The sequence below is a fragment of the Coregonus clupeaformis genome, chromosome 15 (assembly GCF_020615455.1).
Source record: "Coregonus clupeaformis isolate EN_2021a chromosome 15, ASM2061545v1, whole genome shotgun sequence".
Taxonomy (NCBI): Eukaryota; Metazoa; Chordata; class Actinopteri; order Salmoniformes; family Salmonidae; genus Coregonus; species Coregonus clupeaformis.
In genome coordinates, this window is record NC_059206.1 from 5987392 (window position 1) to 6012602 (window position 25211).

The 25211-nt window shown below is 45.0% G+C and overlaps 1 protein-coding gene across 2 annotated transcripts; it reads left to right on the top strand.

Moving 5' to 3' along the window:
• Positions 1–18992, top strand: pkn3 (protein kinase N3). 2 transcript variants are annotated; one of them, XM_041897605.2, is made up of 22 exons: positions 1–312; positions 1012–1291; positions 1626–1783; positions 5125–5254; positions 6612–6763; positions 7084–7309; positions 7607–7789; positions 8612–8721; positions 9713–9856; positions 10887–10962; positions 12888–13077; positions 14273–14387; positions 14646–14719; positions 14901–14976; positions 15183–15274; positions 15420–15596; positions 15823–15885; positions 16141–16217; positions 16506–16648; positions 16969–17076; positions 17345–17425; positions 17530–18992. In XM_041897605.2, exons 1-22 carry the CDS (start codon positions 292–294, stop codon positions 17728–17730), a joined length of 2877 nt encoding a protein of 958 aa, XP_041753539.1. In that variant the 5' UTR covers positions 1–291; the 3' UTR covers positions 17731–18992. The 2 variants fall into 2 exon arrangements, with proteins under 2 accessions (XP_041753539.1, XP_041753540.1); XM_041897606.2 differs by having other exon boundaries at positions 1629–1783.
• The last annotated feature ends 6219 nt before the right edge of the window (positions 18993–25211 follow it).

The following is a 25211-nucleotide window of genomic DNA, read 5'->3' on the forward strand; positions in this document are numbered from 1 at the left end:
TTTGCTTTTGACACCAAGTACATTCAATGGATGAGGAATCCGTACGTGCAGACGCTTTACTGCGCCTTGGTCACTTTTTGTAACTTTTACAACTTTTAGTTGTCGGTTGTGATAACTCAAAAAAAGCTGTTCACGATATTTTAACTGGTTATAAAGTTGTTCAAATTGTGTTTCTTTCGAGCGAAACAGGACGAGACGCTGAAGTTATCAGTGGTCAGTGTATGGCTATATTCCCAAGCCTCTCACCCAGTTTGAAATCCATAATCGCGTTTATGACATTTTGAGTCTGACATGGCAGGTTTAACACTACAGGTAAGCACAGATTAATATGTTTTATTTAGCCTAATTACTATCTACAATCGCTTCTCTCTCATCAAGATTTGTTTGTACCACTGTCTCGTGAAAAATCATTGTGAATAGCCACCAGACAATGGATGGTTTCTGGTTAAACTGGTTTCACCACTTTACTTTGCTTTTATTAATTACATTTTCCTTATGCAACAATGCAGCCTGGGTAATACCAAAGTAGCTAGTTAGCTATACCAACCTGTTTGTTTCAATGGTTCATGTTACTGTTGTGAATCAGACAGGCGTTTTTCCACATGTAACCAGCCATCAACTCCATTGGCAGACATGCCGGAGAGTTATATCTACTCTCGGTTCTCTACTTCTCAAGCCATAACACTGCTCCATCACCAGCTACAATGTACCGTTCTTGAAATATCCAGTGGTAAAAAGCATAAATGAGTAGTTACAGTATTAATTCTGATTTGGCCAGTGGGTGACAGGGTGTGTCAGAAGTGTGGTCAGATGATTCAGTGTTTCCCTTAGCCTTTAGGCAGGGAGGGTTGTTCCTCTACAGAGCTTTCGTCTACAAATGTTCTGATTGGACAAAAACTGGTGCCACATGCAAACACCACATTGCCTTATATTGGCCCGGTTGTTGCAATTTGCTCACATATATAAACCGTTGCCACCTTCCATTCATCAAAAGTTCCATCCCTCCCAAAGCACCTGCCTGCGGGCCTGGTGGAGGGGGACATCCTGGACCCGGAGTTCCAGCAGCGGCTGGAGGACGCACGCACCCTGCTGAGGCAGGAGATCCAACGGGAGCTGAGGATCAAGGAGGCGGCCGAGAGGCTGCGGCGGGCCGTCACTAACCGTAAGAGCGCCGCCGAAGTGGAGGGCCAGTTGAGGGCGTCGAGCCGCAAGCTGGAGCAGCTGCACTGGGAGCTGCAGGAGCTCAACACTCGTGCCATCACCCCCAAGCCCCAGAAGGACAGCACCACAGGTAATAATTATGACTGTTCTCAGATCTGTGTGTTCTGTAAAGCCAACTTCTATGGTTGACAATGACCATGGACATGGGAGTTGGCTTTACAACACAAACAGGTTAGTAATAATCATGATGATGATCATCATCATGATGACAATATTAACTTTTGACAAATTATGCTCAATCTGCCATCTAAAACAGATACTATTAGCAGTAGGAACAAGTAATGGTACGTTTTTGTTGTTGTTGCAAGGAATAGGCTAAGACAAATAGATCACTAAATGGGCTTTTTCAGCAACTGTATCCCAACTTTCTGTCCTGTCACTTACTGCTTGTGTCTCTGTCAAAGCAGATGACACCACGTCGCCTGACCCGTGTCGCTGGGAGGAGGTGACATCCCCACTTGCCGGGCGCATCTGTGCCCTGAAGAAACAGCTCACCATGGAGACCAAGGTGAAGCAGGGGGCCGAGAACATCATCCAGACCTACGTCAGCAGCTCTGTCAAGGTTTGGTACACACACACACACACACATTTACACTATGCATCTGTCAAATAAGCTTTCCATGTTACACGAATGCCACTAAGGTCAATGTTTTGGAAACCACTATACTCACCATATGAGTGAAGAGCCAATTCAATTAAGGCATTATAGTGCCTCAGCACTTTTGTTTTGGACCAATGCCAGAAGGATTTCAGCACTCCGTCCCCCCAAGACGCACACACTCCTTTTTAAAGTCCTCCTTGCGTGATATTGACTCTGTTGAAAAGCAGAATACATCATGCTGTCTAATGTAGTGGCTTGTAAATGATATTAGACACAGGGCTCCCATTTGTTTTGTCATGTTGAATGTTCAGTAATGTGATGCTGAGGTACGCTGTTGAACTCTGCACTGGCAGCCAGTGATTTATGCCTCCACTGCTATGTGTGATTCAGACTCAGCTTGTGTATGGAGTTTCCATCACATGCACTCACTCACTTGCTCAGTCAAGCACACTCACACACACCACACACACGTGCTCTCAACTGTTCTCTCTCACACATACAGTCACTCACTCAAAATCAGAGATATATGATCACACAAACACCCACACCCTTCTACTGAGCCGACTGGGTTTGTGTGTGGACTTCTCTCCTCCCGGCCTGGCGACAGCAGCAGACCATGTGACTCTATGCTAGCCAATGTAGTTGTAGGGTAGAGTCAGCCAGGGTCCTGCCAGGCACAGAGTTAAACTTGTCCTGTGGAAGGAAGTCTGGAAACAGAGGGAGAAAGGGAAGAAGAGGAGACTGAAGGAGGGATGGAGGAGGAGACTGAAGGAGGGATGGAGTAGGAGACTGAAGGGGTAGACTGAAGGAGGGATGGAGGAGGAGACTGAAGGAGGGATGGAGGAGGAGACTGAAGGGGTAGACTGAATGGAGGAGGAGACTGAAGGAGGGATGGAGGAGGAGACTGAAGGAGGGATGGAGGAGGAGACTGAAGGAGGATGCTCTCAGCATGCTGCTGTTCTGAGAAGCTGGGCGTCTGTTAAGTGTTAAGAGCGAGTGAAGACAGAAGGACCGAGTATGGTGGTCAGTGTCGCTAGCCAGTGAAGAGTGGATGAAGACGCTCTGTAAATGAGCAGCCCAGGAAGGGCCAAGAGAAGGACACCTCAACATAAGAGAGGGGGAGAGAGAGGAGGTAACTTGTGGTATGTTCGTTACAAATGCTGTTTTGAATTAAAGAAAATTGTACCTACACACTGAAGAAGGCTGTAAAGCCGAAACGTCCTGTTCCTATCCCTGATGCAGTGAAAATAATTAATAACATTGAATAATGAAGTAAGCTTTATGCTACATCTTTTTGAGTGTGAACCCATTACATCTCTTTGCATTTCAAGGTGAGGCCCGAGAGCGGCTTGTGAAACTATGCATGCACCCTGTACGAATGTAATTAGAAATGTAACACTAGCCATAACCAATTACCAGCTGTAATCCTAACATTAAGGGTTTTAGGGAGTGCTCCTAATCTCAGCTTGTTACCTGTATAAAAGACACCTGTCCACAGAAGCAATCAATCAGATTCCAAACTCTCCACCATGGCCAAGACCAAAGAGCTCTCCAAGGATGTCAGGGACAAGATTGTAGACCTACACAAGGCTGGAATGGGCTACAAGACCATCGGCAAGCAGCTTGGTGAGAAGGTGACAACAGTTGGTGCGATTATTCGCAAATGGAAGAAACACAAAAGAACTGTCAATCTCCCTCGGCCTGGGGCTCCATGCAAGATCTCACCTCGTGGAGTTGCAATGATCATGAGAACGGTGAGGAATCAGCCCAGAACTACACAGGAGGATCTGAAGGACTGAAATCCTGCAGCGCCCGCAAGGTCCCCCTGCTCAAGAAAGCACATATACAGGGCCGTCTGAAGTTTGCCAATGAACATCTGAATGATTCAGAGGAGAACTGGGTGATGTGGTCAGATGAGACCAAAATTGAGCTCTTTGGCATCAACTCAACTCGCCGTGTTTGGAGGAGGAGGAATGCTGCCTATGACCCCAAGAACACCATCCCCACCGTCAAACATGGCGGTGGAAACATTATGCTTTGGGGGTGTTTTTCTGCTAAGGGGACAGGACAACTTCACCTCATCAAAGGGACGATGGACGGGGCCATGTACCGTCAAATCTTGGGTGAGAACCTCCTTCCCTCAGCCAGGGCATTGAAAATGGGTCGTGGATGGGTATTCCAGCATGACAATGACCCAAAACACACGGCCAAGGCAACAAAGGAGTGGCTCAAGAAGAAGCACATTAAGGTCCTGGAGTGGCCTAGCCAGTCTCCAGACCTTAATCCCATAGAAAATCTGTGGAGGGAGCTGAAGGTTCGAGTTGCCAAATGTCAGCCTCAAAACCTTAATGACTTGGAGAAGATCTGCAAAGAGGAGTGGAACAAAATATCTTCTGAGATGTGTGCAAACCTGGTGGCCAACTACAAGAAACGTCTGACCTCTGTGATTGCCAACAAGGGTTTTGCCACCAAGTACTAAGTCATGTTTTGCAGAGGGGTCAAATACTTATTTCCCTCATTAAAATGCAAATCAATGTATTACATTTTTGACATGTGTTTTTCTGGATATTTTTTTTGTTATTCTGTCTCTCACTGTTCAAATAAACCTACCATTAAAATTATAGACTGATCATGTCTTTGTCAGTGGGCAAACTTACAAAATCAGCAGGGGATCAAATACTTTTTTCCCTCATGGTACTAGCTACTACGGTGCGGCACTGCAGAGAGCATCTCACTTTCACAAGCAGATGTGACCATCTTCTATTATTAATAGGTTAATCACCTGTCACACTTGCCTGCCCTGAATTGCAATTTAGATTGGTTTGTTGCTAGCGCAGCATCTGACCTGAGGGGTAACTACACCGCTTCCTTTCCCCATCTTCTCCATTCATGAGCATGAAAGGATTGGCTAGGATCCACCACCTTACTTTTACCTTGGAAGTCCTATGGGGACACCGCCCGAGAGTGTTCACATCAGATGAATGGTGCTGCGCTTGTAAAGGGTTGGCCAAGCTGTCAATTCAAACTTTACACGGCAGCGCTCTCGAGGGGACTCGATTCTCATTCATCATGCTGCCATAGACTTTGAGTGAATGCAGGCCAATGAAGGCGTGTTAGTGGTGATGGGTGTTGGCTTGCACCATGCATGTCAATGACCAAGGGCACTAGGACTGCTGTAAGTGGCCAATGCTGTAAAGGGCTGCTGTACCATGGACAAGGGAGGTACAGGACATGGCTGACTTGTGCACTAGGTGCATATCATTTGAGGTAGAACTCTCTTGTGTCTGGTCCCCCCTCCCCAGGACCGTAAGATGCTGTCCACGGCCCAGCAGATGCTTCAGGACAGCCGCACCAAGATTGAGCTGCTCCGCATGCAGATTGTGAAAGTCACCCAGGCCAGAGAGGGGGAGCGGGAAGCCACAGAGACAGACGGTGAGATGTACACAACCTGTGTTTGTGTGAGCTTGTTTGTCCTTTGCCATGTCATTGTCTTGTTATACACTACATGGCCAAATATATGTGGACACCCCTTCAAATTAGTGGATTCAGCTATTTCAGCCACACCCGTTGCTGACCGGTGTATAAAATCGAGCACATAGCCATGCAATCTCCATAGCTAAACATTGGCAGTAGAATGGCCTTATTGAAGAGCTCAGTGACGTTCAACATGGCACTGTCATAGGGTCCCACCTTTCAAACAAGTCAGTTTGGCAAATTTCTTCCCTGCTAGAGCTGTCCCGGTCAACTGTAAGCGCTGTTATTGTGAAGTGGAAAAGTCTATGAGCAACAACGGCTCAGCCGCAAAGTGATAGGCCACACAAGCTCACAGAACACGACCGCCGAGTGCCGTAGAGTGTAAAAATTGTCTGTCCTCGGTTGCAACACTCACTACAGAGTTCCAAAATGCCTCTGGAAGCAACGGTAGCACAATAACTGTTTGTCGAGAGCTTCATGAAATGGGTTTTCCATGGCCGAGCAGCCATCCACAAGCCTAAGATCACCATGTGCAATGCCAAGCGTCGGCTGGAGTGGTGTAAAGCTCGCCGCCATTGGACTTTGGAGCATTGGAAACGTGTTCTCTGGAGTGATGAATCATGCTTCACCATCTGGCAGTCCGACGGACAAATCTGGGTTTGGCGGCTGCCAGGAGAACGCTACCTAACCCAATGCATAGTGCCAACTGTAAAGTTTGGTGGAGGAGGAATAATGGCCTGGGGCTGTTTTTTCATGGTTCGGGCTAGGCCCCTTAGTTCCAGTGAAGGGAAATCTTAATGCTACAGCGTACAATGACATTCTATACGATTCTGTGCTTCCAACTTTGACAGTTTGGGAAAGGCGCTTTCCTGTTTCAGCATGACAATGCCCCCGTGCACAAAGTGAGGTCCATACAGAAATGGTTTATCAAGATCGGTGTGGAAGAACTTCACTGGCCTACACAGAGCCCTGACCTTAACCCCATTGAACACCTTTGGAATGAATTGGAACGCCAACTGCGAGCCAGGCCTAATCGCTCAATGTCAGTGCCCAACCTCACTAATGCTCTTGTGGCTGAATGGAAGTAAGTCCCCGCAGCAATGTTTAGTGGAAATCCTTCCCAGAAGAGTGGAGGCTGTTATAGCAGCAAAGGGGGGACCACCTCCATATTAATGGCCATGATTTTGGAATAAGATGTTCGACGAGTAGGTGTCCACATACTTTTGGTCATGTAGTGTGTTTTTCCCAAGTGCCATTCTTTTTATTGTTAGTTCATTGGTGAATGCTCACCCATTCCTCCTCTCCCTCCCTACAGGCCGTCCCTCTGAGACGATCAGTCCTCTAGAGCTGCGGGTGGCTGAGCTACGGCACCACCTGAAGATTGAGGCTGCCGTGGCAGAGGGGGCCAAGAACGTGGTCAAGCATCTGGGCGGGCGCAAGGTGCAGGACCGCCGGGCGCTGGCAGAGGTAGGGCACCAGGATATAACTGAGGTCTTTCGAGGAAATCTGGTAAATGCAGGTCTGATTCCTTTTAGGTTGCAGCTTAAAGATGGAATCTGCAGTAGGGGGAAACGGCGCCACTGTCCGTCCTACGGACATTGTTATTGTTTTTAGTTTTTTTGACGAAGCAGAGGTGGGGAGCATTGCGCATCAAGGTAAAAAAAATAATAATGGCAGTACATATGCTGCTGTTCCATGCAATGATGTCAGAGGGGGGAAAATAGTTATTTAAGTGTGTTTATGTGTGTGTTTGTGCTCATGTATGTGACTATATGTATGTTCCCCAGGCCCAGACTAGGCTGCAGGAGTCGTGCCAGAAGCTGGACCTGCTGCGTCTGTCTCTGGAGCGCCGTCTAGTCGAGCTGCCCGGGGACCACCCCAAACTGGCCGTTATCAAGAAGGAGCTCATCCTGGGTGCCTCCTCGCCCTCCCTGGGTCTGCAGCTGGAGCGCCTCAACTCCACCTCCTCTTCCTGCTCCTCGTCCTCCTTCTTCAAACCTGCCACTCTCACAGGTAACTGACAGCGTTGTTACTCTATGCTACAGCGGCCTGGTTTAGTTAACTATTCAAAATGTGTGTGGTACTTTGTTGGGTCTCGTGTTATTTTTGTATGGTAACGTTACAATTTGATATTTTGTTGTCGTATAGTATATTGATGTGACCCTGAACGAAAGTACTCATGAAAAGACCATTACAAAATGTGTGTATGCCCTTGTATAAAGTGGAGCCAAGGACATGGAGTTTGAATGACTTTCTCAGGGCAGTAAGCCTGAAGTAATGTTCCCTGTATGTTGTCTCTCCTCTCTCCAGGGCGGTTGGAGGTGCGTCTGATGGGCTGCCAGGACCTGCAGGAGTCAGTGCCAGGTCGGTGCCGCATGGCCTGCATCACCTCAACCCCAGGCAGCCCCTCAGAGGCCAAGTCCCTGAAGATGAGGGCCGGTCTCTCCGGACGCAGCACCAACGGCAAAGTCACCAAGACCGATGAGCTCTCCCGTGAGTCTATACTAGTCCTATACAAATGTTGTTTTACATTTTCATTACTCCCATTAAAAAGTCATGTAAAACATGCAAATATTTCATACTCTGATATCGTTCATGTTCAGGGACAAGGAGTGGTAATTTGCTTACTAACAGGGTGTCCGCAGGTCCTTAAGTCTTAGTCTTATTCATTTATCTGATGTTTAAAGGCCTTAATATGTTTTAAAAGGTCTTAAAATCTGCGACAGAGATGACTACAGTGTTTCCATTATGTGCCGCTGCTTAATTTTTCCAATGAAAAAAACGGAAATAATACTTTTCGCACTTTCAAGAAGTTAGAGAGCTATCCAACCACACGTTGGAGAGCTATCCAACCACACGTATGCTACTACATTCATTAGGCTACAGGAAAATGCTCATTGCTAAAATAGCACACCTGCCTGATAATATGAGCCATGTAGGCTATAGCCAGCCCTAGAAATACTACTTATTGCCAATATGGGCTCATTTTAGGAGAGGAATATTAGCAGGTGTGTGGCGCGTGCAGACCTAAACATTTGTATTAAATTGCATTCCAAGTGGCACTAAAAAGGTCTTAAAGTCTTACATTCAACTTCATGGAACCTGCAGATACCCTGTACTAAGAGCAGAAATCCTCACCTAAGAAAAGTAGCTAAGGATATGGCCCTATTCTCTTTGGAATGAGAGGCATACAATCATTCGACCCAGAGTCTTTGGCTGTGGTAATTTAGTATCCCAGTCAGTATCTGACTGCGACAGCTAGTGTGTGTCTGTGGAGGTGTACTGACTATCTGTCCCACTGTATGTTGTCCACAGCGGAGATCAGTGCGGTGCTGAAGGTGGACAACAGGATGGTGGGCCGGACACACTGGAGAGCCCTGAGCAAGGATGCCTGGGACCAGAGCTTCAGCATCGAGCTGGAGCGGGTCAGTGTTCTCTTTAACACCAGTAGGAGCAGTTCAAGCGTTCTATTCCTTTGCATGGAAACTGTATTCTCTCAAAGTAACACTCTATAGGTGCCAAGAGTCATGTTAAATTGTGTAGAAATGCAGGAAATTAGCTTTAGATTGCAAAAATAATTCTGGGGGAGGAGCCCCAGACCCCCAGCCATCAGTTGTCCCCTACACATCTCAAAATCAAAGTTACCGGAACGCCACTTCCAAACAGTTGGTCTATCAATGGCACTCTTGTCTCATCGATGCTTAAATCTTCAGATGGAATGCTATTTTTTTTCATAATGATAGTAAATATTTGATAGGAGGATTTAAGTGTCTACTGTTGGATAGCAGACTGATAAAGACATGACCATCTTGCCCTCACGTACAAATGCCAGAAGCTTTCCTCCTTGATAATCTCCAGATCTAAAACGAATCACCTTCAGCTGCAGTCATCAAGCTCTAGAGTGCTCAGACAAACTGTCATCGTGGCCATCCAAAGGCCAGCAAGAGTCTCTGCTGGCTTTATCAACTCTCAGCTATTGGAAAGCAGTGAAGCAATCGCCCCTCTCTCATGCCTCCACTCCACCTCTGCAGATGTAATCCCACTGCTAATCCTTTAACACTTTCCACTCCTCTAAACCGTTGCCTCCAAAAGCCTGACATGGGTCTATGGTTCAGCTCCAAGACTACTTTCAGCTCCTAGCTCAAGGGCACACACTACTTTCAGTCCCCAGCTCCCAGCCTCTCAAGGCTCCACTAAGAGTCTTAAAATGGCACATCTGAGTCGCGCTGTACTGGTATTTTGGATTGTGCTGCGGAAAGCCTCAGGCTGGGGCTTTTTTAAAGCTAAACAAGATTAAATGTTATTTCTTGTAGAGGAAGATAAGGTGTTGCAGTGTGTGAAAATGTTCCCTTTTCCCCGCAAATCTATTTGTATTTCTTTCCCTAAAAATCGCTAACTAAAAGTATGTGTGTCCAGTCCAGGGAGCTGGAGATTGGGGTGTACTGGCGGGACTGGAGGGCTCTGTGTGGGGTCAAGTTCCTGCGTCTAGAGGACTTCCTAGACAACCAGCGCCACGGCATGTGTCTTTACCTGGAGCCCCAGGGCATGCTGTTCGCTGAGGTAACTAGCACCCTTATTTCACAATCAACATAAGACATTGTCACAATCACTATTATATATGCCACAATCAGTAATATGTCACAATCACTGGCCTTAATGGCCATGTACTCTTATAATCTCCACCCGGCACAGCCAGAAGAGGACTGGCCACCCCTCAAACCCTGGTTCCTCTCTAGGTTTCTTCCTTGGTTCCTGCCTTTCTAGGGAGTTTTTCCTAGCCACTGTGCTTCTACATCTGCATTGCTTGCTGTTTGGGGTTTTAGGCTGGGTTTCTGTATAGCACTTTGTGACATCTGCTGATGTAAAAAGGGCTTTATAAATACATTTGATTGATCACTATTTTATCACCATTAGACATTACAGGGCATTCGGAAAGTATTCAGACCCCTTTACTTTTTCCACATTTTGTTGCGTTACAGCCTTATTCTAAATGGATACAATTAATATTCTTCCCCATCAATCAACACAATACCCGATAATGACAAAGCGAGATTTTAGCATATTTATTACAAATAAACAAATACGTTATTTACATAAGTATTCAGACCCTTTGCTATGAGATTTTAAATTAAGCTCATGTGCATCCTGTTTCCATTGATCATCCTTGAGATGTTTCTACAACTTGATTGCAGTCCACCTGTGGTAAATTCAATTGATTTGGAAAGGTTTGTCTATATATAAGGTCCCACAGTTGACAGTGCATGTCAGAGCAAGAATCAAGCCATTTTGACCCCCCCTTTGTTCAGGGACACATTATTCAATTTCTGTTAGTCACATGTATGTGGAACTTGTTCAGTTTATGCATGTTGTTGAATGTTATGTTCATACAAATATTAACACATGTTACGTTTGCTGAAAATTAAACGCAGTTGGCGGTGAGAGGACATTTCATTTTTTGCTGAGTTTACATTCTGTTTGATATGAAATCAACACCATCTCTTCTAGATTATGCTACCTGACCACAACAATCACCACTATACAATCACCACTACAACCACAGTTAACCATTGTTTTACTGTTTTAATTTTAGGTGACATTCATCAACCCTGTCATTGAGTGGCATCCTAAGCTTCAGAGACAGAAGCGCATATTCCCTAAAGAAAAAGGTATATGTTCCTGATATTTTCCAATATACAGTGGGGAAAAAAAGTATTTAGTCAGCCACCAATTGTGCAAGTTCTCCCACTTAAAAAGATGAGAGAGGCCTGTAATTTTCATCATAGGTACACGTCAACTATGACAGACAAAATGAGAAAATAAAATCCAGAATTTTTTTAATGAATTTATTTGCAAATTATTTACATTTACATTTTAGTCATTTAGCAGACGCTCTTATCCAGAGCGACTTACAGGAGCAATTAGGGTTAAGTGCCTTGCTTAAGGGCACATCGACAGATTTTTCACCTAGTCGGCTCGGGGATTAGAACCAGCGACCTTTCGGTTACTGGCACAACGCTCTTACCCACTAAGCTACCTGCCGCCCGAGCCGACTAGGTGGAAAATAAGTATTTGGTCAATAACAAAAGTTTCTCAATACTTTGTTATATACCCTTTGTTGGCAATGACACAGGTCAAACGTTTTCTGTAAGTCTTCACAAGGTTTTCACACACTGTTGCTGGTATTTTGGCCCATTCCTCCATGCAGATCTCCTCTAGAGCAGTGATGTTTTGGGGCTGTCGCTGGGCAACACGCATTTTCAACTCCCTCCAAAGATTTTCTATGGGGTTGAGATCTGGAGACTGGCTAGGCCACTCCAGGACCTTGAAATGCTTCTTACGAAGCCACTCCTTCGTTGCCCGGGCGGTGTGTTTGGGATCATTGTCATGCTGAAAGACCCAGCCACGTGTCATCTTCAATGCCCTTGCTGATGGAAGGAGGTTTTCACTCAAAATCTCACGATACATGGCCCCATTCATTCTTTCCTTTACACGGATCAGTCGTCCTGGTCCCTTTGCAGAAAAACAGCCCCAAAGCATGATGTTTCCACCCCCATGCTTCACAGTAGATATGGTGTTCTTTGGATGCAACTCAGCATTCTTTGTCCTCCAAACACGACGAGTTGAGTTTTTACCAAAATATATATTTTGGTTTCATCTGACCATATGACATTCTCCCAATCCTCTTCTGGATCATCCAAATGCACTCTAGCAAACTTCAGACGGGCCTGGACATGTACTGGCTTAAGCAGGGGGACACGTCTGGCACTGCAGGATTTGAGTCCCTGGTGGCGTAGTGTGTTACTGATGGTAGGCTTTGTTACTTTGGTCCCAGCTCTCTGCAGGTCATTCACTAGGTCCCCCCGTGTGGTTCTGGGATTTTTGCTCACCGTTCTTGTGATCATTTTGACCCCAAGGGGTGAGATCTTGCGTGGAGCCCCAGATCGAGGGAGATTATCAGTGGTCTTGTATGTCTTCCATTTCCTAATAATTGCTCCCACAGTTGATTTCTTCAAACCAAGCTGCTTACCTATTGCAGATTCAGTCTTCCCAGCCTGGTGCAGGTCTACAATTTTGTTTCTGGTGTCCTTTGACAGCTCTTTGGTCTTGGCCATAGTGGAGTTTGGAGTGTGACTGTTTGAGGTTGTGGACAGGTGTCTTTTATACTGATAACAAGTTCAAACAGGTGCCATTAATACAGGTAACGAGTGGAGGACAGAGGAGCCTCTTAAAGAAGAAGTTACAGGTCTGTGAGAGCCAGAAATCTTGCTTGTTTGTAGGTGACCAAATACTTATTTTCCACCATAATTTGCAAATAAATTCATTAAAAATCCTACAATGTGATTTTCTGGAATTTTTTCTCTCAATTTGTCTGTCATAGTTGACGTGTACCTATGATGAAAATTACAGGCCTCTCTCATCTTTTTAAGTGGGAGAACTTGCACAATTGGTGGCTGACTAAATACTTTTTTCCCCCACTGTATCATGACATGGGAAACCGATCGAACTGTCTTTAGCTGCCTTTACCCGGTACCACAACCTGGCTTCAACACAACCTGTAAATGACTATTGACATCACATCCTGTTTTCTCAGGGAAGAACTTCCTGCGGGCGGCCCAGATGAACATGAACTTTGCCACGTGGGGGCGTCTGATGATGAGCGTCCTGCCCCCCTGCAATGGTTCCTTGCAGGCCATGAGCCCCCCGCTGGTGGGCTCCGACATGGCCGTCACCTCGCCCCCCTCCATGGAGAAGATGGCCAAGTCCACCCCCCCTCCACTACGGTAAGGGTACACCCAGGCCCCCCTCCACTAAGGTAAGGTGGGGGTACACCCAGGCCCCCCTCCACTAAGGTAAGGTGGGGGTACACCCAGGCCCCCCTCCACTAAGGTAAGGTGGGGGTACACCCAGGCCCCCTCCGCTAGGGTAAGGTGGGGGTACACCCAGGCCCCCTCCGCTAGGGTAAGGTGGGGGTACACCCAGCCCCCCTCCGCTAGGGTAAGGTAGGTAGGTACACCCAGGCCCCCCTCCACTAAGGTAAGGTAGGTAGGTACACCCAGGCCCCCTCCGCTAAGGTAAGGTAGGTAGGTACACCCAGGCCCCCTCCGCTAGGGTAAGGTAGGTAGGTACACCCAGGCCCCCTCCGCTAGGGTAAGGTAGGTAGGTACACCCAGGCCCCCTCCGCTAGGGTAAGGTAGGTAGGTACACCCAGGCCCCCTCCGCTAGGGTAAGGTAGGTAGGTACACCCAGGCTCCCTCCGCTAAGGTAAGGTAGGTAGGTACACCCAGGCCCCCTCCGCTAGGCTAAGGTAGGTAGGTACACCCAGGCCCCTCCACTAGGGTAAGGTAGGGGTACACCCAGGCCCCCTCCACTAAGGTAAGGTGGGTGGTACACCCAGGCCCCCTCCACTAGGCTAAGGTGGGTGGTACACCCAGGCCCCCCTCCACTAAGGTAAGGTGGGGGGGTACACCCAGGCCCCCTCCACTAAGGTAAGGTGGGGGTACACCCAGGCCCCCTCCACTAAGGTAAGGTGGGGGGTACACCCAGGCCCCCTCCACTAAGGTAAGGTGGGGGTACACCCAGGCCCCCTCCACTAAGGTAAGGTGGGGGGTACACCCAGGCCCCCTCCACTAAGGTAAGGTGGGGGGTACACCCAGGCCCCCCTCCACTAAGGTAAGGTGGGGGGTACACCCAGGCCCCCCTCCACTAAGGTAAGGTGGGGGTACACCCAGGCCCCCTCTTAAGACCAACTGTAACATTGATTTTGTGGCCCACATATTCACAAATAGTCTCAGAATAGGAGGGCTGGTATAGGATCACTTTTGTCTTTAAGATCATAATAACTAGGAGTATGGACAGGGGGGGCCTGATCCTAGATCAGCTTGCAAGTCAAGCATTTCACTGTACTTGTGCATGTGACAATACAACTCTGACAGTGGTATTGATTACAGTAATGAAAATGGAAATATTTTGTTGCAGAGATTCTGCGGTGGTGAAACTGGACTTCAGTGAGGAACGCCCCACCAAGTCCCTGCAGAACAACGTGGGGAAAACTCCCACATCAGAATCCATGTGGCAAACCACTCTCTCTCAGGTAGGAGATTAACAGGAAAAACAACAATTTTTTAAAAACTATATATTATGTTTCATGAGCGCTACAAAGTCTCCGCTCATAGTTTCACACGTAGAAATAGGATTGCGTTCTAGCCATTCTGTTTAAATGGTCTCACTTTCCCAGCGAATTTGCAGTTCCACAGCATTTAGGGGCTCGTCCACTCTCATGTTTCTGTGGAGTATCAAATGTCTCCGTCTTCAGGTTATTTTTGTTCTCTCTCTCTCTCCCTTCCCTCAGTCCTCCAAAGGTCATTCAACCGAGGATAACAGGCCATCACCCAAGCTAAGGACTGTATCTCAGCCCACTCCTAAGTATGTCCCACTCACTCAGTATAACCACCTCCTACACACACACACACACACACACACACACACAGCAGTAACCCAAATCCACTACTTATTATTTAAGCCCCGTCAGGACTGGAAGTTATGTTTGTTATCTAACCCCCCTCCCTCTTTCACGTTCCCTCCTTCTTGTTTGTTTTGTGTTCAGGAGGAAAGTGAAGGGTGGGATGCAAATGGAAGATTTCAACTGCATCTCGGTTCTGGGACGAGGACACTTTGGAAAGGTACTGTCACACTCCCAACCCAAGGCCCTCATACCTAAGAAGGGAACGTTTTATTTAGTTACACTGGGTTGTATTCATTTAAAACATATTTTGCAAAGGAAAGCAAAAAGTCCAAGTAGTCCCTCCTTGTTTTCTTCTGTTCGGTGTTCACGACCTGCTCACTGTGTGTTGCACCTAAATCCTTCCACCCTCCCCACTGCCCCAAGGTCTTGCTGGCAGAGTTCAAGAGGTCAGGCAAACTGTATGCCATCAAAGCCTTGAAGAAAGGGGACGTTGTGACGCGTGATGAAGTGGAAAGGTGAGCGAGACCAGTGAGTGTATTTAGACATATCACAGGTTGAGCAAACAGGATCAGAAAGACTCTAGCAGTTGCATTCCACCTAAAATTTACCGTTTTTTTGTTTGTGTGTTCGTTCTTTCTTGTGTGCATGTCTGTGATTTAGTCTAATGTGTGAGAAGAGGATCTTTGAGACGATCAACTCCTCCCACCATCCCTTCCTGGTGAATCTGCACGGCTGTTTCCAGACGGCGGACCACGTGTGCTTTGTGATGGCGTACTCCCCCGGGGGAGACCTCATGACCCACATACACACCAGCATCTTCACTGAGAGACAGGCTCAGTAAGCCTTACGCAACACACACACACACAACACAGACACAGGCCTCATTAGGACAGCGACCTAAGTGTGAAGCATTGCAATTCCAGGCTGTAAGGCAACAAAATATGCAAATAATGCAAGGGGCGTGTACATTTTCTACAGGCACTACGAACATGTGACTACAAATGGATAATGCAGGCTAGTCTAATTTTCATAGAAAACTCACCGTTATGTGTGCCTTGTTTAGGTTCTATGCCTCCTGCGTGCTGCTGGGACTAGAGTTTCTGCACCAGAACAAGATCGTTTACCGGTGAGTAAGTTCTCTCAGCGCTGCTTTCCAGCCCTCCGCTTTCATACACACCTAAGAACCTACCTGTGGGTCATTCTTTCCCGACAATGCAGTTATCAATAGTACTATAAAACATTTATTAAGTCAAGTAGAACAAAAACACACAAGAAATAGAAATAAGAACACGAGAAAGTAGGAAAGCTATATACAGGATCAGATCCTTCTTAGTGTCTCATTTCATCCTGTGTCATCTTTCTCACCTCTCTTCTCTCTCAGGGATCTGAAGCTAGACAACCTGTTGATGGACGCAGATGGCTATGTGAGGATAGCAGACTTTGGATTGTGCAAGGAAGGTACGTACGGTACATTATGGTTATGGCATTCCCTTTGAGACCCACTGTCCCACCCACTCACTTGGTTTATCAAAATGAACAGTCTGTGTTAATCCGCCAGTGTTATTAATCAATGATTTAGGTTGCACTTTAATTCAGTTATTCGCTTTTAGCCCTGTGCTAAGCAACACCTCACTATTTAGAAGTGGGACAACAGCGTCAAGCTTGCTGTCTTGATGCACACCCCTCCAATCCTTCTAAATAGTTCAATTTCCGCCTCCTGTGTGTGTGTGTGTGTGTGATCTGCAGGTATGGGTCATGGAGATCGCACCTCCACGTTCTGCGGCACGCCAGAGTTCCTGGCCCCCGAGGTGCTGACAGACAACAACTATACCCGCTGTGTGGACTGGTGGGGCCTGGGTGTCCTCATCTACGAGATGCTGGTGGGAGAGGTCAGTAGAATAGAGATGATAAATGGAACCTAGAGGATCTTTCTGGTCAGTTGGCTCACAGGTCTACTCCTATGGTGAATCTGCCAAGTATTTTGAGTTTGAGGTCTTGGTTGAATTTACATGTTTGGTCCAGAGAAATTCACAGAGAAACCTAAAGGATGTTTCTGGTCAGTTGGCTCACAAGGTCCAATCATATGGTGAACCCATTAAGTATTATTCTGATGATTGGTCTTGATTTAATGAAGATGTTTCCGGATGCTAAGGAGTGAGTTTGGTTGGACTTTTGTTGCGCTCTCTCTTTCTCCTCTCGTCTGTGGCAGTCTCCCTTCCCTGGTGACGATGAGGAGGAGGTGTTTGACAGCATAGTGAATGATGAGGTGCGCTACCCCAGGTTCCTCTCGCCAGAGTCTGTCTCCATCACCCAGAAGGTATGTGGGCCATCCTCTCGGTATACTGCCTTGTACAATTCAGGATACAGGTTACCTCTTATTTTTTTAAAATATTTTTCTGAATCAACAACAAACTGCATTGCAAGTACACTAAATGAAAACTGAGGGGGAAAAAACATACAAAGATGCACAGTGGGGGGGGCGGAGACTGAGCTGGTGGGGGGGCGGAGACTGAGCCGGTGGGGGGGGCGGAGACTGAGCCGGTAGGGGGGCGGAGACTGAGCCAGGCTTTCCTATTGTGCTGCAGTTACTGCAAAAGAACCCTGAGAGGCGACTGGGATCAGGAGAGCCGGATGCCAACGAGGTCAAGAAACACAGGTTCTTCCAGGTAAAAACAAGCTTAATTTGTGGCCTTTGGGTCATTTCAATTCAGTTGAGCATCACCAAGATTTTGGTATAATACATTTTGATGTATAATTTTGTTGATCCCAGGGAGTGGACTGGGAGGCCTTGCTTCACAAAAAAGTGGTTCCCCCGTTCTTCCCGCACATCAAGACGCCAGGGGACGTCAGTAACTTTGACGAGGAGTTCACAAAGCTCAAGCCAGTCCTTACCCCCCCACAGACACCCTACTTTCTCACTGCAGACCAACAGGAGATCTTTGCCGATTTCGACTTCTCCTCGCTGCACTGACCTTTAAACATACACATGTATACACTGACGAATGGACGGACAGGACTGAAAGCCAAAACGGTTGCTGCTCCACTGAAGCTGGTTCCTTTACTTCACTGTGTCAAACGGCTACCTGTGGCTGAATGAGTACTGACGACACAGGCTACCGTGATGTCCTCTTGGGTAGCCATATCTCTTCAGGGCCGTTACTGTTCATATGCTCTGTGGGTGATGATGAGAACTCCACCTGAATCTCTACAGCCAATCAGAACTGGGAGCTCGGCCTGCCGATGAGACCCCAGTCAGTTACACAGTGCTGTAGAAAGGGACTCCTCATCCATGTGAGTGTCAGCCACTGAACACGGTCTTCCATTTCTCTGCCTTGTTCAAATCTGGATTGGTATGTCAGTGTCTATTTGTGTGTTGGTGTTCAACATTGGCTTTTATTACTACTGTACTGTAGCCATTTTTTTGTTTTGCTTTTGTCTTTAAGAGATTCCCGCTCCATATTAATAGTATATTAACTAGGTTCGACATTGATATTGCCGAATCAATACTTGACATGCCACTGTTTTGGTGCTGTGTCAACACTAATCAATAGGCCATTTGCTGCACTTTCTTATTAATTTGTGAAACTAAACAAGAGTACTTTGTTTCAAACATTGCACCAAAAAATTGGTTCTAATTAGAAGGTTATGCATGACCAGCACCTCCTAGCACTACACTCCAATTGTAAGAATATTTTCTGTAAATCAAGATATTTTTCTATTTATTGTAACCCCACTGCTGTCTTGGATCTAACACTGTGATTATAGTGACTGATGTTTGTATGTTTAGCCTGGGAATCCAAACTGAATCGCCATTCATTCCTAGGCAAGTGTATGTTATCTTAATGGAGGAAACGGTCCCTGAAGCTGTTTAAAAACACTGTGTATTGTGCTACTTTATAATCAACATATTCCATGGGTCCATCTTGGGCTGGTTTAGGCCATTCAATGTCATGTTGAAACTGACATGATCCTGAAGTACCTTTCTAAAAAAACTAGTAATTGTAAGTAAACTTTTGGAAGCATTATACAGTTTAAGTATTCCTAAGGAGTAATTTTTATTCCATTCCAGTCATGAGTATGTTGCCATTTATATATTGTATTTCATATGAATGTACATGCTAAAATATATGCTGTGAATTACAATGAAAAATATACTGTGTCTAGAGGTGAAACAAATACGTTTTTCTTTACAATGCATTACGGAAATGTAAATTAATAAATATATCTACTGGACTCTTGAAGCATTTTTCAGAAATAAACCATTTAATTCAATTTATTCATAGGATTACTGCGGCAGGTAGTTTAGTGGTTAAGAGCGTTGTGCCAGTAACCGAAAGATCGCAGGTTCTAATCCCCGAGCCGACTAGGTGAAAAATCTGCCGATGTGCCCTTGAGCAAGGCACTTAACCCTAATTGCTCCTGTAAGTCGCTCTGGATAAGAGCGTCTGCTAAATGACGTAAATGTAAAATGTATTCAAAATATAAAAATTTTTTAATCATACATTATTTTGTTCAGAAACAGTTCACACTGAAACCAACACTCTCAAGGCCAAACATTAATGTACATAAAATCGCATCACTCATTTTCAAATTCTACTGGAAGAGACAAAGATTTTCCAATACTATAAAAAGTAGACCATATTACCATTATTGCTTATTTCTGTTTTTCAATGCTCTCCTATTGGATAAGCTAACGCTTGAGTTGGGGAACACGCAACATTGCATTGCTTCCTTATTTTAACTAAGATATGTCTTCGCTATTCTAGTTCTCTACGATTATTCCTAAAGTTACTAAAAACTAGAAATGTACAAATCTAATGCAAACTTTTTTTGTTCCAAAAATGGACATTAAAAAAAAGTGATTTGCATCGAGTGATAAATACCAGTTTACAAAAATAGTTGTATGACATTCTGTCAATTTGGAAAACTGAGATGATCAATTATTGTAGTGAATGATTAGGCAAGTATGGGGTGTAATCACCCAAGGTCATCTCTCAAACCACCTGTTGATACAACCAATTGTGTGCTTTTCACATTTACTATACTTTAACATTATTCAGGTTTATAATAGAATCTCAAATGCCTTACTACTGTTTTATAAGGGGTGTTATAATTTGGCAGTGGATAATGTTACTCCAATTATATGTATATCATTTCATTAACATTTTAGTTATTAATTTGCCATCAAATAACTGCTTTGCTTTCATATAAACCCTGTTGCTTTCATATAAACCCTGTTGCTTTCATATAAACCCTGTTGCTTTCATATAAACCCTGTTGCTTTCATATAAACCCACTACAGCTTTGAGCTGTAGTGCACACTTAACCTGACAGGCCTTTTTGTACAGATTCAATTACAGTAAACCAGACATTGAAAATGTGATATTGGTAACATTTCCATAAGCAAAAATACTAAAACGGTTAAGAATGTGTGTCTGGAAATCTAAAGGACTTGATTGACTAAGGGCTCTACTCAATCTGTATTGCTGAAGTAGAAATGTAAAGCTACATTTCCGATTTGAGCCGACAACATTGCCTTTCAATTTCAATTACGCTGTAAAGCTGAATTTCCACGATACGGATTGAATAGAGCCCTTAGTCAATCACCCACTTAGTGGCTACAGAGGCTCTGTCCATGCTGAGTCGATATTGGGGAAAGTACACCAACAAATAAAATCAGGCTCTAAAGAATAGACCAGTATGAAAAATGTATGCACTCACTAATTGTAAGTCGACTCTGGATAAGAGCGTCTGCTAAATGACTAAAATGTCAAGAGTATATGAAAGTACCTTTATACTGTATATAACAGTTGGTGTATAGCTTGTAATAGCTTAGTAAACTCAGGGAATAGTACAACAGGCCATAAGTGATTTGCAGAGGTGGGACAAAGTCATTGTTATGCAAGTCACAAGTAAGTCTCAAGTCTTTGCCCTCGAGTCCCGAGTCAAGTCGAGTCAAAGATGAGGCAAGTCCCAAGTCGAGTCAAAAGTCAAAGCCATCAAGTCTCAAGTCGAGTCCAAAGTCCTACATTTTAGTTTCGAGTCATTTCAAGTCCTCTTAGCAAGCCTTTGCAAGTCATTACAAGTCCTCGTAGCAAGTCTTCTCGAGTCATAAGGCGCAAGTCCAAGTCAAGTCACGAGTCATTGATGTTAAAGTCCAAGTCGAGTTGCAAGTCTTTGTACATTTTGTCGAGTCGAGTCTGAAGTCATCAAATTCATGACTCGAGTCTGACTCGAGTCCAAGTCACATGACTCGAGTCCACACCTCTGGTGATTTGCATGCATCTGTTACCCTAACTGTCAAGGGCAGTATTTACCCAGGCATTCCAATTCTGATCTTTTTTTCACTCATTGGTCTTTTGACCAATCAGATCTGATGTGATTGGTCAAAAGACCAATTAGTGTAAAAAAAATACCAGAATTGGGCTGCCTGTCTAAATGCAGCCAAGGAATGGCGTGATCTATTCTGTAAATGTGTTCCCTCACGCAGAAGAGTTCCCTCACTTAGCTGAAATTCCTAATACTACAAATTCCTAATATTTATAAGTTTTCTTTGGACAGAGGAGGACATTGGAGTAGGTGGGAGTGTCCCACTGGGCACACACTGGTTGAATCAATGTAGTTGTCACGTTATTTTAATGAAATTACATTGAACCAACGTGGAATAGACGTTCAGTTGATGTCTGTGCCCAGTGGGGTAGAAGAGTTTTCAAAGACAAGGGTCAATTGGAAGGATAGAAAATCAACATACCAAGACTAAGGATCTCACTACTATTCACAGCAATTAGCTTTCTAACCCAGAGAGAATATCTGACCTATTTGTTTCAGTAAAACTTTTCCTGTCTCTGACAAATACCTTTGTTCTTTCGTCAACTGACACAAATACCAGGATTGGGGTCAATTCCATTGAAATCCACTTACCTACTGAACTGGAATTTCTTGCAATCCTGGTTCCAAAGAGTTTGGTCACAAACTGAAGCGATGAGAGGAGTCCATAGTTCATTTGGACATCTGTTTCATGTAAAGATCATAGAAATAGAATGAGTAGAATGGGCTTGGAAGTTCTTACCCTGACAATTGTACTGGTAAACTCATGGGTATGGCTGCCTAGTATTGTCATGCAATCATTTCCATGGTATTTTGGAGTGTTCTATCAACTGATGTTGGATTGCCATTGTAATGTAGAATGTTCATTCAAATCATGCTAACTGATGTGGCTCATGCAATAGATGCAGTAAAGGGGTCAATGGAACGCAGACCATTCCAATTACCAGATTGGCGCATGTTCCATAAATCTGAACTAACAAAGTGGATATTTGTCAAATCCTTCATGATTTATGTATTGTAAAAGGCCCACAATGTGGTTACTTAAGTCCGATGTGGATATATTTGGCTGTTTTCGCTGCATAACGTTTAGAAGTTGTCCCTTTTCAGGTTTAGAAGAAGTGACTGCTAAATGCAAACTCCCGTTTGTATAAGCTGGTTAGCATACAAAAATCAATGGTGGTAGTCAGTCGTTTTTTAACTGTAATGCAGTTGATTGGTGTGGATGACAACGTGTGTTGGGGTACACATCCATACAAGATTTCTACCTCAATATAGTGTGAAATACACATAAACAATAGCCTAAGTGTAGGCCCATTTTGCTGGGGGCAATGAGGAGATTTGGGATCTTTCCCCTACGCGTTTCCATGGCAATTCCATTGTGTTGCTCGACTATGGAATGTATTTTTTGTAATGTCAGTTGAGTTGACTCAACAAATCAAAGCACAGATTGAAGGGTACGCCTACACTTCCTGCTTTTACTTCCTGGCATGGGTATCCTCAAAATGACAGCCATTCCACCCATTATGCCATCATTGAATTAAATGGAGACTCCTTTTCTATTCATTCTATTTTTATGGTAAAGATACTTCTAGAAAGGAGGACGTAAACACAATTGGAGGAAAAACGGGAAAGGCCGATTCTAGGGAAGGAATTAAGGCCTTGAGTGGACGGTGAGTTAGTTTGCGCATTGACTCATCAGATGGGGTCGCTGCCCTCCCAGAAGTACACCTGCTCCCACACTACAGCGCCCAAGACGCAGAAGAAGCCCCAGAAGTTGCGCAGCGCACCGCGGTCAAACGGGTTCTCGACGGCGCCGCAGTGCTTGAGGTAGGAGATGCGGTGCCTTGACATGAACTCCCAGGTGGTGGTGTTGAGGGAGACCAGGTAGATGTGGGAGCCCAGGAGTAGGAGCACCGTCGGGGAGAGCATCGCCGCCCCCAGCAGCACGCCATTGCCACACAGCCACAGCTGCCAGGTGTGTGCCGCAGTGAAGCATGACCCGCTTCACAGAAAACAAGACCTGAGATTGGCCACGCTCCCAAACAAAAAAGCAAAAATCATTTGTATTATCAAGTTCTTTGACCCTGGTCGTGGTGACCCATAGTGTGCAGATGTTTTTGTTCCAGCCCAGCACAAAAGCATATTGGCTGGAAGAAAACCCTGCACTGCAAACCTTGTGTGTCACCACCATATATATATGGTCACCACAACGACGATATATGTAACGGGATCTGAAGACTCATCTCCAATTACCAGGCCATGTGGAGGCCCCACAGCAGCACTAGCAGCTGGACAGCCAGGTAGAGCACAAACCAGCTGTGGTTCCTCTCGCCCACGCAGTTCTCGATCAAGGGGCTGCTGCTGCTCAGGCGCAGAAATGGGAGAAGGTGTCACATAATTCTCTTACTGGTCATAAACTAGCCCACTGACCTGTACTCCTATCATATGCCAGTTATATACCAGCAGCTTATCTTGCCATGACCACAATTTAGTGAGAATCTCTTATCAGAATGAAAGCAGATGGTGAGTGTCAGCCTCCTGAGAATATAGCATCACTCCTAATGTCACCTCAGGAATACATACACAGTAAATGAACAAAAATATAAACGCAACATGCAACAATTTCAAATATTTTACTGAGTTACATTTCATATAAGGAAATCAGTCAATTGAAATAAATGCATTAGGCTCTAATCTATGGATTTCACATTACTGGGCAGGGGTGCAGCCATGGGTGGCCCTGGGAGGGCATAGGCCCACCCACTTGGCAGCCAGGCCCACCAATCAGAATGAGTTTTTCCCCACAAAAGGGCTTTATTACAGACAGAAATACTATTTTTTATTTTTTATTAGACTATTCCTTCAAATCGATGGGGAAATGTTAACGAATGGAAGTATATGCTAATTTACAGAATGTGGCTTTATGAGATTAGTACAACTATCCTACTCTTTCCTTATAAAAGGACCAATAAGGGCCTTACTTCCATTGTTTATAATGCTAATTTACAGAATGTGGCTTTATGAGATTAGTACAACTATCCTACTCTTACCTTATAAAAAGGACCAATAAGGACCTTACTTCCAGTATTTATAAGGATGTTTCTGTCATAGAAAAAAATGTGCATAAGAAAATTAAGGATTTGCTTATTTTATCGGCTACCTAATTGGCTGATTTGTTGATCATGTTGGTGGCACTGTTATGGTATGCATTACATACAGTGTAATAATGTATATATTATATATCCCGTGAATTAAAGCAGTGTAATGCATACAGCCGTCAGAAAATGTATAACAGTGCTTGACTTGGGCCGGAGCTGTCTGCAGCGCAATACCGGCACTTCTAATTTTTGGAGAATTGAGTACCAGCTCCTCTATAAAACAAAGTAGCCTATCGCTGGCCCAGATTCACACACTGAGGCAAAAAAGATTAATCAAAGCGGAATATAGGCGGTATCTACTTTTAAATATGATCAATCACTTAAACATATACATATCAGCCATTATCGGAATGAACCTTCAGTGCGTGTCTGTGTGTACCAGCAGTGCGTGTCTGTGTGTGCCAGCAGTGCGTGTCGTGTGTGCCAGTGCAAGTGGGCCGTTGCCAGAGGAGAGAGCACGACATTTTAGCAGCAGGTATAAAATAATGACAGACAACAGACTAACTAGATGAGCTGAAGCGCAGCTGGGTCATGCGACTTGTTCAGTCGGATAGTTGCTATTTCCGAGTAGCATATGAACGTAGCAACAAAAATGCAGTGTACTGGATGGAAACTGAATTAAGTTACCACTAGATGACAATATTGACTCATTTTCAACTGCATTATGATGATCAAAGGAGAGTGTCGTCACTAGTTACCACATCCACAAAGTCATAAACACATTTATCTTCTTACATTTTTATTTTAAACCTAATCTTAACCCTATCCTTAACTACGCTGCTAACCTAATGCCTAACCTTAAATTAAGACCAAAAAGCTTATTTTAGTTTTCATGAATCTTTACAATATAGCCAATTTGCCATTAAACCCCTACAACTTATCCAGAACGCTGCAGCCCGTCTGGTGTTCGACCTTCCCAAGTTCTCTCATGTCACCCCGCTCCTCCGCATCCACCTCTGGCCTGCTA

What these genes read in the sequence shown, in the direction of transcription:
- pkn3 (XM_041897605.2), top strand. Translation starts at nt 292, where the DNA reads ATGGCAGGTTTAACACTACAG. An exon ending in TCAGCATCGAGCTGGAGCGG is followed by an intron (nt 8,722 to 9,712) that starts GTCAGTGTTCTC and finishes ATGTGTGTCCAG; the next exon opens with TCCAGGGAGCTGGAGATTGG. An exon ending in GTATCTCAGCCCACTCCTAA is followed by an intron (nt 14,720 to 14,900) that starts GTATGTCCCACT and finishes TTTTGTGTTCAG; the next exon opens with GAGGAAAGTGAAGGGTGGGA.